The 17,298-nt window shown below is 36.8% G+C and overlaps 1 protein-coding gene across 1 annotated transcript; it reads left to right on the forward strand.

Annotated features, from left to right (window-relative positions):
* The first annotated feature begins 4,654 nt into the window (after positions 1-4,654).
* Positions 4,655-15,658, forward strand: LOC144364024 (transcriptional regulator Erg-like). Its single transcript, XM_078014298.2, has 7 exons — positions 4,655-4,718; positions 10,063-10,243; positions 10,446-10,581; positions 11,533-11,751; positions 11,912-11,988; positions 12,234-12,675; positions 13,495-15,658. Exons 1-7 carry the CDS (start codon positions 4,678-4,680, stop codon positions 13,857-13,859), a joined length of 1,461 nt encoding a protein of 486 aa, XP_077870424.2. The 5' UTR covers positions 4,655-4,677; the 3' UTR covers positions 13,860-15,658.
* Positions 15,659-17,298: the final 1,640 nt, after the last annotated feature.

Raw genomic sequence — 17,298 nt, forward strand, 5'->3', positions numbered from 1 at the left:
TTTAAATGGCATTTGACAGTCGACGGGGCATTACGTCACATGAAATGGGTCTAACGATTTCAATAAAGTTATACAATAATATTTTTTTGTAAATTTAGATAAATATCATGAGCTCAGAAACTGTTCAAACATAGGTTGAATCATATAAGCACCTTGTTCTGTGATTTACACAGAAGAATATGTGATGATAGCAAACCTTTTTTTTTAAATAGGTTTGCCCAAAGGTATTTTGTCAAACTCGTGTATCGGATGATGTCACCACATATATAGAGGGAATTCGCCCTCAATTCCCGGGTCCGGATATTCATTTTCTCATCTCAACTAAACACAGCTGTGATTCGACTCCTATCCAAAATCACCCATTTGTAACTTGTTTCAACCCGAGAAAGTCTCTATTTTTCCCTATGATGGGTGAAAACTAAGGAATCAGCGCCAATGGAAGTTTGATTCGTGTGTTGTCCCTAGTATAGAACCAGTACTACTACTACTGTGACAATGACAGGGGTTTCAGTGTCGAGTTCCCGGCTGCCCCTGCAGTTATAGGATCTTGGTGATTATGATTTTACGTTTGGACAACATGTTACAGTCTATCAATCTCATCGTTTCACCGATATCTTGGCAATCAACGGAACAAACAATAATTTGTTACATTCCATCCACGTCTGGCTGATTGCCTGATGGGATAAAAAAGCACGTTGTTTACACAGAAACCCCGCTAAACACAGTAAACTAACTTCCGCATCTCAGTGACACAACGAGGAAACCATGACAACGTACCGAACTCTGTAAATTCATTAAAAATAATGGATAAATCTAAATAAACGGTGAATATAATAAAACTGTTTTTGCACGGTTCAAAAACTCAAATATTTGCTTAGTCCGAGTTTGACTGGAGTGCAGATGCCGATACTACCAACACTACGTAGGTATGCCTGTAAGTGAGTGGCACGATAAAACTTCTGTAGAGCGTGTCCCACGTCGAATGGGGGGGGGGGGGGCTACTTGTACGCGTCCAGTATTGGGCAATTGATATCTTGAAAGATAACATTACAAAAACATCGCGTTCGAACCATAGTAATATCATCACACGTACTGTTTTGTTAACAGCCACCTGTTGGCCACAGATTCACCGAAGCTATTTCCAGGAATTGAAAAAACTGTTACACTACTTTAAAACATACGAGCTGAGAATAATAAATTTGTATAGTCGAGAAAGAGAACACTCTGACCGTACAAGCATAAACAAACACACATACCTTTCAAAATAAAGTTCAGTATGAAAAAAAAGTGTATAATAATATTTTTTTTAAAAAAGATGTAACATTGAGCTACATTAGTATGATGGTGAAAAAGATGATGGACAGATTGTCTTAAATACGAAATCAATCGTCTACTTTATTTTATAAAACCTGCAGTACTTAGTGTAAATACTGACGCAATATAAACATGCTAATTTATATATCCATGTTTGTTGTCTGAAGGTGAATTAAAAATCAGTCATATCATGGCAAAGTTACTTTGACAACACAGCAAATTCAACGACGCATTCGACAGGGGGAATGTGAGAATTTACCAATGTCGACGAACAACTACTGGGGTGCAGTCGGCGTCCGGTAACTAGACGACAGTAGTACTTGATCCATTCCCGTTGTGTCAACATTTTCAGCTAGGGTAAAACACTATAAAGCGTACCACCAACTACACGAGTAGGTGCGATTACAATAATTAGTTATCATAAATCTCTCATCAATCTCCACAAATGTCGGCGTTATACGATCATTAGTGCCTTAATACATCATATAAGCACTTGAAACAGAGGTAAACTGATATACCTGTAATACCTGTACCTAACCATACCACTACGAGTTGGTGGTAAACGTGTGTGTTCTGTCCCTACTTCTGATACTACACAGTTTGGCTATGGTTAGCGTTGTTAGCCCGTTGACTTATCATGGTTGACATTGCTGTCTTGTGGCCCCTGTGTCTCATACCAATGGGCAGTAAATCTACATCTTCCATAGATCAGAAACACTTCACTGTGTGAACTACGTAGTAAAGAGGTTAAGATTCCCAACTGACAAACATTATCGCTTGGTTTACTGCATACAAGTGCGTTACTGATCTAAAGACAGCGGGATACTAATATTTCTCATAAAACACGTGGATTTGTGTTGGAAATAAATAACTCATTGAAGGTGTTTTCGAATTAATCTGGTCTCGGTAATCGGTCACGGTATTAGTTCGAGTTTGATATCGATGTCCCTGATTGACAAATAACTTCCCCCGTAGTTGATATGAGACTGTGAGTGTTTTTTTTCTGCAGTAGATTGCAACATTGGCACAATAATATATTCATGATATAACTATGTATTATAATATCGTAGTGCAAACCGTTCATAATTATGGCACTGTCGCCGATATGGCGTTATGGCAATGCAAGATCACTGACGTGGAGGTACACAAAAAAAGTTAGAAGGCAAAATTTATCCAAACTCAAGCTGGATTATTCAATTTAATTTATCAAATCGGTGCTTTATTTTTAGCAAATAATTCGCTGTCGGATTCAGTTGTGGGATTACTTCGAAAAACCTGTCCTCTTTTAAACATATGTAAAACAAAGCTTGCAAGTTTCATCGCATCGCGCGTTCCCACTGTCAGACAAGTCGTTATGCAATGCGCAGTTTTCTGTTCTCTCAATGACATTGAACGTTAATTTCATCGAACACGTGCAGCTATAGTCAACATTTTGTGTGCGGTATTTCTCAAATAACTATGTGCACTTAGTTGAATTATTTCTACGACGTGCAATTGTTTAAATGTAATACTTGTGAACGAAAAACAAAATCAAGGTATCTTTACTTGAGTTTAATTGGTATACAAACCTTTTTCAATATTAAACTTAGAGAACAGCCATATTTGTATTAACCTTGTGGTAATAGCCGGCCGCTTGCGAGTATACTACTAGTATGTGGGCCATGGACGACTTAAAAACTTCACATTTACGACTGGAAACACAATGTCAACTTTATCTAACTATCGAACCAACTTACTAGTAGTTAATTTACTGTACATGAGATGCGATACTGTTTGATATACTGCCGTGGTAGGCATCGAATCGGATGAAATGGTGATGGGTATTTAAATGACCTGTCATTTAGTTTTTCTACATTTACATTTACATTTACACGGATTCTATATATAATGATATATATTCAAAACAAAACTCAATTAGCTTAAGTATTCAATCGGCAATACTATGTTACTTTTATCCCAGGAGTTCTGTAGTCATGACGTCACGAAACTGTTTATGTCACACCATAGAACCGTTCAACGGATGGAGAAGTATTTTGACCAGATAAAGGAACCTGGGTAAAGTACAGAATAATTTCAAGATGTTTCTAATATATGCTCAACAACTTTATGAATTGTGTGAGGGCGGGATGGGAGGGGGGGGGGGCTCGTTATACATGCCCGAAACTCGTCACCTTGATAGTCTTTTGAAGATACTTTCTAATTTCCTGGAAACTCACTTTAGTACGTGAATAATTTGGTTTCGTATCCCCATTTTTTTTCCTTCAAGGTGTATTCTACCGTCTTGCCAAGAATAATATTATGGGGGGGGGGAATGAATGTCGACATTTTGCAAACGAACAAATACTTTTATTTTAAATTATTGTATATCGGTAAAATTTTTATAAAATACGGCCAACCTCAGATGATGCATTAAAGAGTACTTCATAATGACTGGCTAAAACTCGAAATGGTATTACAAAGTCGGTCGAACACGTAAATTCTGTGTCATACTATGGAAATTTGGCCTTCGAATGTAAACGATGTTTTCTTGAAAACTTGTAGTTGCATTGCGTGTCCATGACTATTGTGATATAATTGTTGGACATTTTATGTATTTCTTTGGTGTTCTTGACGAGTGCGGAGTACGCAATATTTTTACTGTCCGTAGCGGAATAATAAGATATCCGACTTGGACACCTTCCCTGAACATCTTCCCTGGTTACAGATCGTGGTACTATTGTGCAAATTATAATGCAAAGTATACGCGTGAAGTTTAGGAACGTGTACTATTTTCGTTATATATTTTACATTTACGGAGCAATGATCCTAAAACTCGAAAATCGCAAAAGAAACACACAGAAAAAAACAAACATTAAATTCAACTCAATTGTATGAAGCGTGGCGTCAAACAGTGGACAACATACCGCTCCGTTCATATTCTTTAATAGTGAAATCTCGTAACTGGGAAACCTTAAGATGGTATACATGAACGACACTCGTACAAACAAATCTGTAAACTTAAATAGTCAGTAAAACGCAAGGACGAGAGGCACATGTTACACGGTGTAACTTTTTTTAAGACACAACTAATCGTGAACTAAGCAACTAAACGGCTTTACTCATCGGACCCAACTCCATTTTTTTTAAACCAAAAAGCGTTATCATATCGTCTCTACTGAATCTTAATTGCTGTTCGCGTACTTTAGAAAAAAATGTTTACCCAGAGAACAATGCGCCCGCCAATGGAAGGTGTCGGGAATTCCCCATTTTTTTCTGCAACAAACAATGAGGTCAGGTGACCGTTGGCAGGGTTTAAATGTCCCGAAGTTGAGCTACTTTGACTGTGTACACTGTTATGAAGACAAGCTGCAGGATGAATTGCGCATGAATTGTATGGTCAGATCAGAACATGCACCAACCGCCACGTGAGTACAAACGCTTTACTGTTACGTTATACTTGATTTCCCCGTACAAGCAGATTCAATACATCAATAAATTATCAGTAATGCCCTTAGGTACTATTTATTTAGCTTTAGCGGAGGGGTATATATTTTGAAGTAATGCACATTTAATAATATCAATGAACGAAATAAACACACCAGCGTGTAAATATGTACACAAACCTCTAAACGCGTTTCTATTGGCCGGTAAATATCAACAGAAATTATGGTAGTGATTCTCACTTTTATGTGGTTCCTAAATGGGGTTTGAGTCGTCAATGATTTGACACCAGTAAAGCGTCACCATCATTGCGTTAGAAAGATTATGGCGCAGTGCCCCGCCCACCCCGCTGACTAGGATTCCCACTTTTTCAATTTTAGGCAATTGAAGTCTGTTCGTGGTCAATAGATTCCATTCATTTTGATCATGCATTGTTAGCAGAGGCGTAGGAGGAAAAGGTGTCGCGAAACACCCAGTCTACCGATCATCGCTCAGTAACAACGTTCGCTTTAAACATTCGCCACCTACTAGTACCCCGCCTTCCGAATAAACATTACAGGGTGTACATGTTTTCCTCCCGTTTTGGTCTTTCTGTGAGCCTTTCCGATGACTCAGACCACGTTGCTTGATTTAACTGTAAAGACCAGCATTTTTTGTTCTTCTCGAAAGTCAATATTTTCTGATAATATTGTTGTAGAACCGATCAAACAGGTAGTCCCACACCAGGTGTTTTCGGAGTTAAAGAGGATTTGCCGCTTTACGTGGAGTGCTTAACAGGGACATCGTCTACATATACATTGCCACCTGCTGCCAGATAATTCTTACAACAATCTGACACAGAAGTACTTGACACTCGCCGGATCTACAAATATCAATAAAAACATAGATACTTAAATTGGAAGCTTTAAACATTTTTGCGGTATTTCAAATGTGTATACTATGGCTAGCCGCCATATGTGTATTCCAAAGAAATAAAAGATCACAATTTCACACATCCATGTGAGATTATGTAAATAATTTCAAGTCCGGCTACCATTTTTTTTTCGATGTGGACGATATGACCTTTGCCAGACCATGTAATGTGATGTGATAGTCTGCCAGTTAGCACGTGACGAGCCGCCGGCAGTCGTATATACATCTACACAAAATTACCAATATATATACGCATTACTATAAACGTTCGAGTTTAGTATGTTAATATTTTAATCAGACAAATTAACAGTTTAATATCAACCACGCGATTGTGTGTCTTATCTGGCGATAATCGGAGAGAACTTTGACAGCAACGCGGATGCAGAGGCTCCTGTGTACATGAGAAACTCTCAAGTGGAGTGTACGTGCGCATATTTGGCGTTTAGGTATGCCGAAAGTGTCACTATGCTTGGTAACGGTCTGCGTCCATTCATTCGTTGTTTAGTAATCGTGCGGTTGATGAATTTAAAGATCGCCGCACCGTGCTGTGTTCGATGTGCGTCTTACGCGACACTCACAACGCCCGTACCACGCGTCGTGATCGTGTGTTTACGCGATCCAGTCTGTGCTTTTCAACTGCAGCGGAGTATGAATGATTTCAAAGTGCGTACGGCTCTTGCGGAGGGACAATAACTGTTGGTAATGCTGAAAGACTTTCAATTTTGCACTGGGTCACAACAAATAGTCTAAGAGCAGAGATTCCAGGCCCAGCTAGGGTTCGCTTGGCAAGCATACGCAGTTATAAATCAAGCATAAAGCTCTTGATTGTTCGAGTAATAACATGCCCGTGTTTTGTAAAACCGCACGTGCTCATGAAATACCAATGCAACCTGGCATTTGTGTTTGCTTTAATATGCTTTCAATTTTAACAGCTGCATATGTATACGGGTTCTTTTAGATCTGTGTTAGTTATCGACGCAACACTCAGACGTCCTTAATTTAACTTCAGTTAATTTATTTAATTCAGGATGTATGTTGTGTGTACTCTAATTTTACTAAGCTAATTCAAACCGTGACTGTTTTACAAAGTGCGTTGCAAATTACCACGAGACATGGGTGAAACAAATTCATTAACTAGGATTGGCGTCGTACTGGCTTGGTGTTTTATGCCTTCTCGTATTTCGACGCTTGACTAATTTAACATTTCTTCTAATTTGGGTATTAGCTATATATCTGCTATGGAATTGTAAATATTGTAAAGCTACAACTGCGACTGCAACGATATCTGACCTGCTTTCAAAAATGTCGTAACTTACTCCATGCTTACTAGCTATTTTGCAAATAACCATTTGACGGAAGTTTCGGCCACATGCATGTTTGTAACGTATACGAGGTATTAGTCAATGAATATGAATGTGCCATGCTTGTAACGTTCTAGTTATTAGTAAATACATATAAATACGCTATGTTTGTAACGTTGAAATTATTAGTAAATAGATATAAATTCGCCATGCTTGTAACGTTCTAGTTATTAGTAAATACACATACATACGCTAAGTTTGTAACGTTGAAATTATTAGTAAATAGATATAAATTCGCCATGCTTGTAACGTTCTAGTTATTATTAAATACACATACATACGCTAAGTTTGTAACGTTGAAATTATTAGTAAATAGATATAAATTCGCCATGCTTAACTTGTAACGTTCTAGGTATTAGTAAATACGTGTAAATGCGCAATGCTTGTAACGTTCAAGTTATTAGTAAATACATATAAATACGCAATGCTTGTAACGTTCTAGTTATTAGTAAATACGGGTAAATACGCAATGCCCTTAACGTTCTAGTTATTAGTAAATACGTATAAATACGCAATGCCCTTAAGCTTCTAGTTATTAGTAAATACGTGTAAATACGCCATGCTTGTAACGTTCTAGTTATTATTAAATACATATAAATACGCTAAGTTTGTAACGTTGAAGTTATTAGTAAATAGATATAAATTCGCCATGCTTAACTTGTAACGTTCTAGGTATTAGTAAATACGTGTAAATGCGCAATGCTTGTAACGTTCAAGTTATTAGTAAATACATATAAATACGCAATGCTTGTAACGTTCTAGTTATTAGTAAATACGTGTAAATACGCAATGCCCTTAACGTTCTAGTTATTAGTAAATACGTATAAATACGCAATGCCCTTAACCTTCTAGTTATTAGTAAATACGTGTAAATACGCAATGCTTGTAACGTTCTAGTTATTAGTAAATACACATAAATACGCCATGCTTGTAACGTTCTAGTTATTAGTAAATACGTGTAAATACGCAATGCTTGTAACGTTCTAGTTATTAGTAAATACACATAAATACGCGTTAGAAATATTAGTAAATACGTGTGAACAGCATTGCTTGTAACGTTCGAAATATTAGTAAATACGTATAAATACGCCATGCTAGTAACGTTTGAAATATTAGTAAATACGTGTGAACACGCATTGCTTGTAACGTTTGAAATATTAGTAAATACATATAAAAACGCCATGCTTGTAACGTTCGAAATTTTAGTAAATACGTGTGAATACGCCAAGCTTGTAACGTTCGAAATATTAGTAAATACATATAAATACGCCATGCTTGTAACGTTTGAAATATTAGTAAATACGGGTGAACACGCATTGCTTGTAACGTTCGAAATATTAGTAAATACATATAAATACGCCAAGCTTGTAACGTTCGAAATATTAGTAAATACATATAAATACGCCAAGCTTGTAACGTTCGAAATATTAGTAAATACGTATAAATACTGTACGCCATGCTTGTAACGTTTGGAATATTAGTAAATACGTGGGAACACGCATTTCTTGTAACGTTCGAAATATTAGTAAATACATATAAATACGCCAAGCTTGTAACGTTCGAAATAATAGTAAATACATATAAATACGCCAAGCTTGTAACGTTCGAAATATTAGTAAATACGTATAAATACTGTACGCCATGCTTGTAACGTTTGGAATATTAGTAAATACGTGTGAACACGCATTTCTTGTAACGTTCGAAATATTAGTAAATACATATAAATACGCCAAGCTTGTAACCTTCGAAATAATAGTAAATACATATAAATACGCCAAGCTTGTAACGTTCGAAATATTAGTAAATACGTATAAATACTGTACGCCATGCTTGTAACGTTTGGAATATTAGTAAATACGTGTGAACACGCATTTCTTGTAACGTTCGAAATATTAGTAAATACACATACATACGCCATGCTTGTAACGACTAGTTATGACTTAACGAATACAAATGTGCCATACTCGTGAGTTAGGGTGAGTACGAAAACCCAATTACAAAGATATAAAACATACGCGTGGCCGAAAGTTCCGTGCCTAAAAAGTCCGGATGGTTAAACAATAATCAAACAATATTAATGTGAAATAAAAAAAATAATAATAATGTGAAATCAAACTATATTAATGTAAAATAAAAGAAATGATAATAATGTGAAATCAAACAACAGTGAACCTCTTACCTAAGGTAATAAGTTATAGATTCCTTGCCATATTGAGAGAGTTTCACAATGATTGTGAAATGTAGTAATAACGGCAAAACTTTCGAGAAACCTAATCGTTAATATTTCATACTGAATTATGTGTCCGTTTGTAATAATAGATAAATAAGACACTATCACGGGATCAATGGATAATAAATGAAATTATCAAAAATACTAATCCTTTAAATAAATTCTCATTATTATAGAAGTTACATTATTGACCTCCTGGTTAGTCGAACAGCGCCATTCACTTATTTATTTATGAAATTATTAAGTGTACAGCGGTTATAACGATGAGCTTTCACTATGCTACGTTGCTCTGGAGTTTCTTCCCTTGTCTCCGTTGAATATATGAGACGTACCATAGACCATATCGCAATTTCTAATTATGAAGAAATGTGGAATAGTTTTGACTAAATCGATCACGAATCCGTCAATCACAAAGCGCGCCTGCTCATGCAACTTTGACTTAACTATCCCACAAATCACTTTAATTTTGTTGAAATGCGACACGGTCTCATTGACTTTGGAACGTCATCACAGTATTATTATACGAACGCGCATGCTCATTGGGCATGCATGTTTATCTAACTAGACATTTCATTTCTGATATGTGTGCTTCTCCCCGTGATCATTCCGGACACACCAGGTGTTGGAACAAAAACATAAGAGTAAGAGTATAGCTACTCAAACCTCGTAAAATAAATATCCAAAGTGATAAATAATGCGGTCAATTAAATATGAAAGTGCGCGTTTATACACACCGTGTTATTGAATCGTGTTTGTCCGACTAGAGTTCGGGAGTTCTCGCCTGTCATATGATTGTCATTTTGTTTTATTATTCCTTATTTGCAGTTTGGGAAAAGACATCCCAGTAACCACCAAGTTACCCACCCAAACCGCGTCTTCATCCCAGTTTGTAGGACAGCCTCGCTCTGGAAAAATGGACACGAATGATAATTTCTCGCACAACAGCTTCTTAACGATAGATAATGACGAGGTAGAGATTCCATCCGGGCTACCAGACGATTGCCATGTAAGTCACGTGATTTTAAATATACATATGCATGCATATTTGTTCACAGTCTCACATATAATTTATCACGTTAATTTACAAATGGGTGGGTATGTCGTTTCGATTAGCGGAGCGGCATGCTTTCGTTACGTCACACTGGAGCCGCTAGGTGGCGTGTCGTTTCAAATCAAATGCATCATATTTTTTCCCCATCTTTAATCAGATCCTGCAACAAAAACACGAATTCAACAATTACAGTTATAATATTATAAACGACATAGTGGATAGCGAAATGACGAAGATTACAGTTGTCGACAAAACGCGCCTCTGCCTTAAATCATGCTTTAAAATACCTGAAGGTGAGTCCCTTGATCTATTTAAATCACCCACCCCCTTTCCCAAACGACACGGCAGCACTACGACGTGTATACCCCGGACTTGGTGTTTACATAATGGTAATATATTATGGTGTATACATCTCGGAAGTGTAGCGAGATCCGCGGTAATTCCCGTGACGTCATCCATCCCACGCTCTTGTTTTGTATATTGCCTGGGACGAGATTTCACTTTCGTTTTATATAATTTCGCCGAAGCCAAATCGAAAACGAAGCGGTTATTAGTTCATTTCTTACATAACTGAATCTTGTACTCATGTGACAACGTGTAACCGTACTTGTCCCGTATTCACCGTATTTAAGCCCCCTTGGAACTTGAAGCGCGCTGCAGAATTAGTAGACCGCGCGCCGAGTGTAGGCCGTAGTCGGGGTACAACGCGTATCTAGTAGTCCTGTTTTCAGGTGCAAACTGCAGGTACGATATTCTTAACGTTTCTCGCTGAAATTTAAATCGGTTGAAGGAACAGCGTTTTGTTCACGCGACGCACTTACGCGTGAGTCGCACACGCTTGCTTACTTTGATTAGACGTAGTATTTACCATTGTTTTGTTTTTGTTTTGCACGAAATCCGAATGAACGCTACACGACGACCAAGTGTGTTTCATTAGGTTGGGCCGAATTCTTCATTATGTGTTACCAAGTATTGAAAAACAACAAAAATTTTGATTTTTGCACTGGTGAAATTATTTATTTATATCGCGAAATGTTGGTTGGTGACACAAGAAGAAAAAGTTATTATTATTGTTATTGTTATTAATATAAATCTTTAAATTCAAGTATGTGAAACATTTCAAAAAGTTCTCAGCGCGATAATAGTTTCCCGTTTCAAACAACAAGATGTTCTATTTTCCCATAATGAATATTATGAATATAATCGATATCGATTATCTTTTAAACACGGCATTATTCTTTCAGATCCTATACGCTGGACAACAGACGACGCCGTGACTTGGTTTCAAGAAATTGAGCGCCGGTGTTCGCTCAACAAGAACAATCCCAGCCTGGCAGACGTCGTTCGTGAGCAGAATATAGACGGGCCATCCCTCTGCAATATGTCAGAGGAAGATTTCAAAATCAGCTTTTCTGAAGAAAACATGGACGTCATTTACCAGTGTCTTCAATATTGGAAGAAAGGTAATAGCAATATAATTCGACAGGTAAAAATGATCATCAGCCCCGGTATGTGACATCCCAAAATACCACGCTTCAAATAATGCAAAACATAGTACAGAGGCTGCCCGAGATACACACAGCCGGCAGTTTCAGTTTTATTCTTTGTTTTGTTAACTTACAGTGCCAATGTCAACGTACAGCTCCGACTTGTTGTTTTCCGATGACTACCCCGTTGATGGCGACGATAACGTTGGAGAGGTATTATCATTTGTTTCACCTTTATTCGTGTATAGGTTTCGCTATACAATTATAAAATGCACGGGATCGCATAATTATAGTATATTACCTTCGTAGTATGTACGTATTAAATACTTCTGTGACACCACGATAACCAATATTAGTACAAATGTACATGTATAGGTTGCAAATGGACGAGCGCCCTCTGTCGACTATTTGTTTACCTTATTCGTGTTTTTGTTTTTTCTGATACCATTTGTTTTTAGAGCATACGACAGGCGATAAACACCTATAGCGATGACGCACTGTCTAACGATTCCGGTTGTCCTGATTTAACAGACGACTATTGTGGTATAACGAATCCCGACCATCTGACAATTGACAATGATGGTGAATTTTCGATGGAGAGGACGTACTGGGAGCGACAGCAACAACACGGGTCCAATCCATTAGTCGGAGTCCCGCCGGTGAACACGTGGATGAACACATTTGACACGAGTTTGTGTAATTCCAACATGAATAGTAGTACCCTGCCAATGAGTTGCAGTTACCCTGACAACGATTTCCATTTGTCTGCGTCGGGCCAACAGATGGGGCGCTACTGTTATCCCAGTCAGAAACCGTGTCACACACCCGCGGACACCACAATGAAAAGGAAGGGACCTGGCAGACCACCAAAACCCGATTCTGAGAAAAGGCGAAAAAAAAGTGAGTTACATACAGTTGCAGCAAAACGGAAGAGACTGAAAATCAACTTAACGTTGGCCATTTTTTTCTCACTTCTTTGTAAAGTATACAATAATGTCATTAATGCTGTATTATTTTTAAAAATCGACTCTCTCAAATGTATCACTATAATTGTAAATTGTATTATCGGCAAGTATCCATCTATTGGAGTAGTATGTTAACGCCGTGTATTATACATACATACATGCGTAAAATAAAATGTGTTAGGGCCTTTGGAAATAGTTTATGGAAACTCTGGCACAAGGGTGTGTGATTTTGCAAGTTAACATATTTCTCTATTTAACCCGTTGCCATATTATTTTGAAATTGTCAAATACCCATTTCCACCTGTTTCATCTCAGAATACCATTTTTATCTTCGTGAAAATATGTTTTAAATGACGCCAGTTAGCAGAAAAGGTGTTCAGGCTGAATCATTTTCATGATTTGTAACCAAAAATACTGTTTTTTTAAACTCAAATCAAAGCCATTTCACGAATCACACAAAGTAACCGTTATTTGATGCTATGACCATCTTTTTGAATATATAACATGACATGTCTTAAATGTCATCTTCTTCATCTATTACTTCATTTAAAAATATAGTTAAATGAAAGCCTGTCATGCTTCTGGATTGCGCACATGATTACAGATTAATTGATAGCATTTATTTTCAACCAATTAAATCTGCGGTGAAATTTATTCAACAGCCAATTGGCGTAATCCTTATTGAAAACACGTACTCTCATTTGCGTGACAGTCTTGCAAAGTCATGATCAAGAGTCTTCTTCGTTCGTTTCAGGCGATGGAACAAGGTCACAGCCAATTCTATGGGAGCATCTTTTACTGGCACTTGAAGAGTCGGAAAATGAAAACTCTGGCATGAAAAACTGCCTAGTATGGACAAATCGCCGAGAGGGCGAATTCAAGTTTCTCTCAAAGGGAAAGGAACAATTTGCGCTCATCTGGGGTCAAGCCAAACACAACAGAAAGAAAATGACGTACCAAAAAATGGCGCGCGCCCTCAGAGACTACAACAAATCCAATAAACTTGAAAAAGTACGAAAAAAGCTACATTACAGATTTATTTTGAAGCAAAGCATTGACAGTCTTGCCATGGAGGTGCGGATGCGGAACCAGAACAAGATCAAGCCAGTAAGCCAGTGAACACTTGACTGTTGCGTAGACTCACGAGTACAGACTGAACTGTTACCACGCTTTAATTAGGTGATTCTTTTTGGTGATTGGATGGTATCGACGGAGTCACCAGCGGTAATGAGTGCACGTCGCGCCCAGGTCAAAACTTGCACTGATTTCTATTAATTAGAAGAACTCATTGCATTGTGGGCAAATCAACTTTTATTAATACAAATATCGCACATGTGCGGCGCGGCGACAACCTCCCTTTAAGCGATAAAAACACATTTTAGCTTGATTTTATAGTCGTTATTGTCACTTCTTGATTCTCATTAGATTTACATTTAGAGAATGTGTTATGATGATAGTGCTTTAATAACAACACAGTCGATGTGCATACATGTATGTAAAACTGGGTCTAATTTGAACACAGTGCACTGCCAGCACCTAGCAGAACATTAATTTATTTATATTAATATTTAGGTTTTCTAGTTATTCTGCGGCTCACAATTCGTGATTAAATTTGCCAGTGATCGCAATTATACTTATATAGAATAGAATAGAATAGAATAGAATAGAATAGAATAGAATAGAATAGAATAGAATAGAATAGAATAGAATAGAATAGAATAGAATAGAATAGAATAGTCAAAGAAAGGATCATAGTTTATAGTTGTATCACTGTGTATTCTGTGAGAAGTTCGGTCAAGTTATGACCCTGTACGTGCTAGTTATTTGAAATCAATTACATCTGGGGTTTGGAGCATTTAAAAAGAGACGGGCACAACGAACGATTTCATTGTTTGTAAATTACAAATTAATTGTTTGTACTATGATTTACGTTTAAAAGTGGTGGCGCAGTCGAATTTGACTTGTACTAGCAAATAATTACTAACCCCAATGGGGAAAATAATGTGGTTCGCTTTTATGGACACCAATCTATTTGCATGACATGAATTTAATATTAATAGAAACAAACGAATATGCTTTTAATTATCCACTATGTCAGGCATTTCCTTTTTTTGAAAATTCAAATAGGATTTTATATAAAACAATGTGTTATTTATTGATGACAGTACTTTATATTTGTTCTGACATTTTGTAAATGCTTTACAGTCGTTTTAACGCACGTGTCGGAAGTATCCCGATGTCAACATATGATGACGTCACAGAAAATGGTGAGGCTTATCTCACCAAATTGTATTTTGATTTTAATAAAATACTTGAGGGGGGAAGTGTTCACCGTTGTTATGAGTCTGACAAGGTGCTTAGCTTTAAAAACGTTGTGACTTTGTTTTTATTTTTTTTATCGAATCGTATTCCACGAGGCAGTGGAAGAATACTGAAAATTTAACGACAGTTCTGTATATGACAAAAATATGCCTTGTTATTGAATCATCGTTATGCACATGCGTATGCTGGGTAGATACCCTTGAATGACAGGGTACTTGTTTCAATATAATTCTATATAAATCGTAATTTATAATATTTGTTATTGTTATTATCATTTGACCTTCCATAAAAACGATATTATCGTACTGCCACTGGCTGGTTTTACTGTTTTTCATGTAGATTTACTTATTTTATGCCCTGTAAATGACACCAAAGCATTATTGAGATTATAAAATATATATTTTTTTTAATATTCTCACGGTATATTGCCCCGAACAAACGATATCGAACTTTTCCTTCGCTATAACATTATCTAGGCTGGTTTCTCAGATCAGTGCACACACTTGAGATCAGACCAAGTTGTGGAATATTTAGTATTCATGTATATTGTGTTTTGTGAATGTGAAAATAAACAAGAGATTTTTTTAAACATTAAAGCCGTGTTTGTATGACTATTAATACTCTCGTTACGTTTATGGGTCTGTTTCAGCTTATCATCACTGAGGGCGATGTATAACCGTAATATTGCGTACATTCGCGTCGACGTGGAAGTTCATAATTGACCAGGACCCACAATCACTCACTTAGGAGGTCGTAATCACCATAACAGCATGAGTATGGAAAAATCGTTCTGATTGGCCACATGCCAAAATGAATCATAGCATATTTTCGTTTAGATCCAGCAATAAGAAATTAATATCTATTTCGATCGGCTAGATTTTTTTGTTACTGTAACATGGAAGCTTCGTGAGTAAACAATAACACAGTTCACTGTTGTATTGTATTGAATTTAACGGGTGAATAAATTACAAATAAACCAATTTGCCCAAGCTAAGGTCATCACCGCCACTGCGTTTCGAGAAAAATTTGCATGCACTGTGATTTAACAAAGATCGCAACGAAAACATTCAAATAAACAAACATAAGTTCGAGTCATTGAATACACCAGCTCGACGGCTGGGGTGCAAGATTGTGGACAGAAAATCAGCATCGGCGAATTGAATAATCGTTACATCATATATTTCGAATGCGTGTAGAGGTAGATACTTACCCATAAATAAAATATCCCAAATTCATGCAAGTTTTATTACAAAGGCGTAAACGAAGGAGTGTGAAACTATTTTGGCTGGTATGGCAATGACGGTATTTTTTGTCACATTTGAAACCGGTCATCTGAAATTGGTGCGTGGTACATATAGGAAAACATATATAGAGACTGGTGTGGTACTTTTTGTTATCGTTATTTTTGTCAACTGTGCGTTCATACAATTTCCAAAGTTTTTCAATTATAGTTTTGATCCACAGAACAAAAAGTTGTTTACTTTAAAATGCGGTGGGCGTTATACCGCGACGTGTTCGATGTGGGTCCCATACGACTTATACAACGCGTATAAATCATATTGTTAGCTTACTCAAAATTCGAACACTTGCTGTGTGCGACTAAAGCCGCCCTTTTAATAAACCAATGAACAGAACTAATTTAAATATTAAAGTATTGCCAAACTATTATTTTCACCAAATTATCAATAATTGTGAGTATGCATTTGCATTATTTAGTCAATTCCTATGTGAATGTACTACAATAAAGAATATACAATATAAAAAATATATTGAAAAAAAGTAACAGCAAATCTGTAACTAGAGCACGCAAGCTGCCATTTATTATTCACAAATATACCATAACGCGATCCCCAAACGGTCTCCCTAAAACACCACTTGGTGGCGCTGTGATAAACCCGCGATTAGCTAAAAAAGCTACACACGTTTCATATACCACTACAAAACATAAAAATGTCTGCTTGGTATACCTATATACGATCCACGATAAGAAAACTTACAAAATATAAAATATAACTAAAAGTCGTGGACGGAAATGTAGATATTGATTTTCATAGTCATGGTAAGCCGGAGGATGTCATGGTTCAATGTCATATGCAATTTGGTGCGAAACACAAATATTAATATGCTGATATCATTCTTCAACAAACTTGATCATTTCAAGTTCATCTCAAGTTCAAGTCAAGCAATCTAAGAGGACCACGTGACCCTATGAGGACTATTTTCGAAACCTCAACCT

This window comes from Saccoglossus kowalevskii, chromosome 1, assembly GCF_978046115.1.
Source record: "Saccoglossus kowalevskii chromosome 1, keSacKowa6.1, whole genome shotgun sequence".
In the NCBI taxonomy this organism is placed as follows: domain Eukaryota; kingdom Metazoa; phylum Hemichordata; class Enteropneusta; family Harrimaniidae; genus Saccoglossus; species Saccoglossus kowalevskii.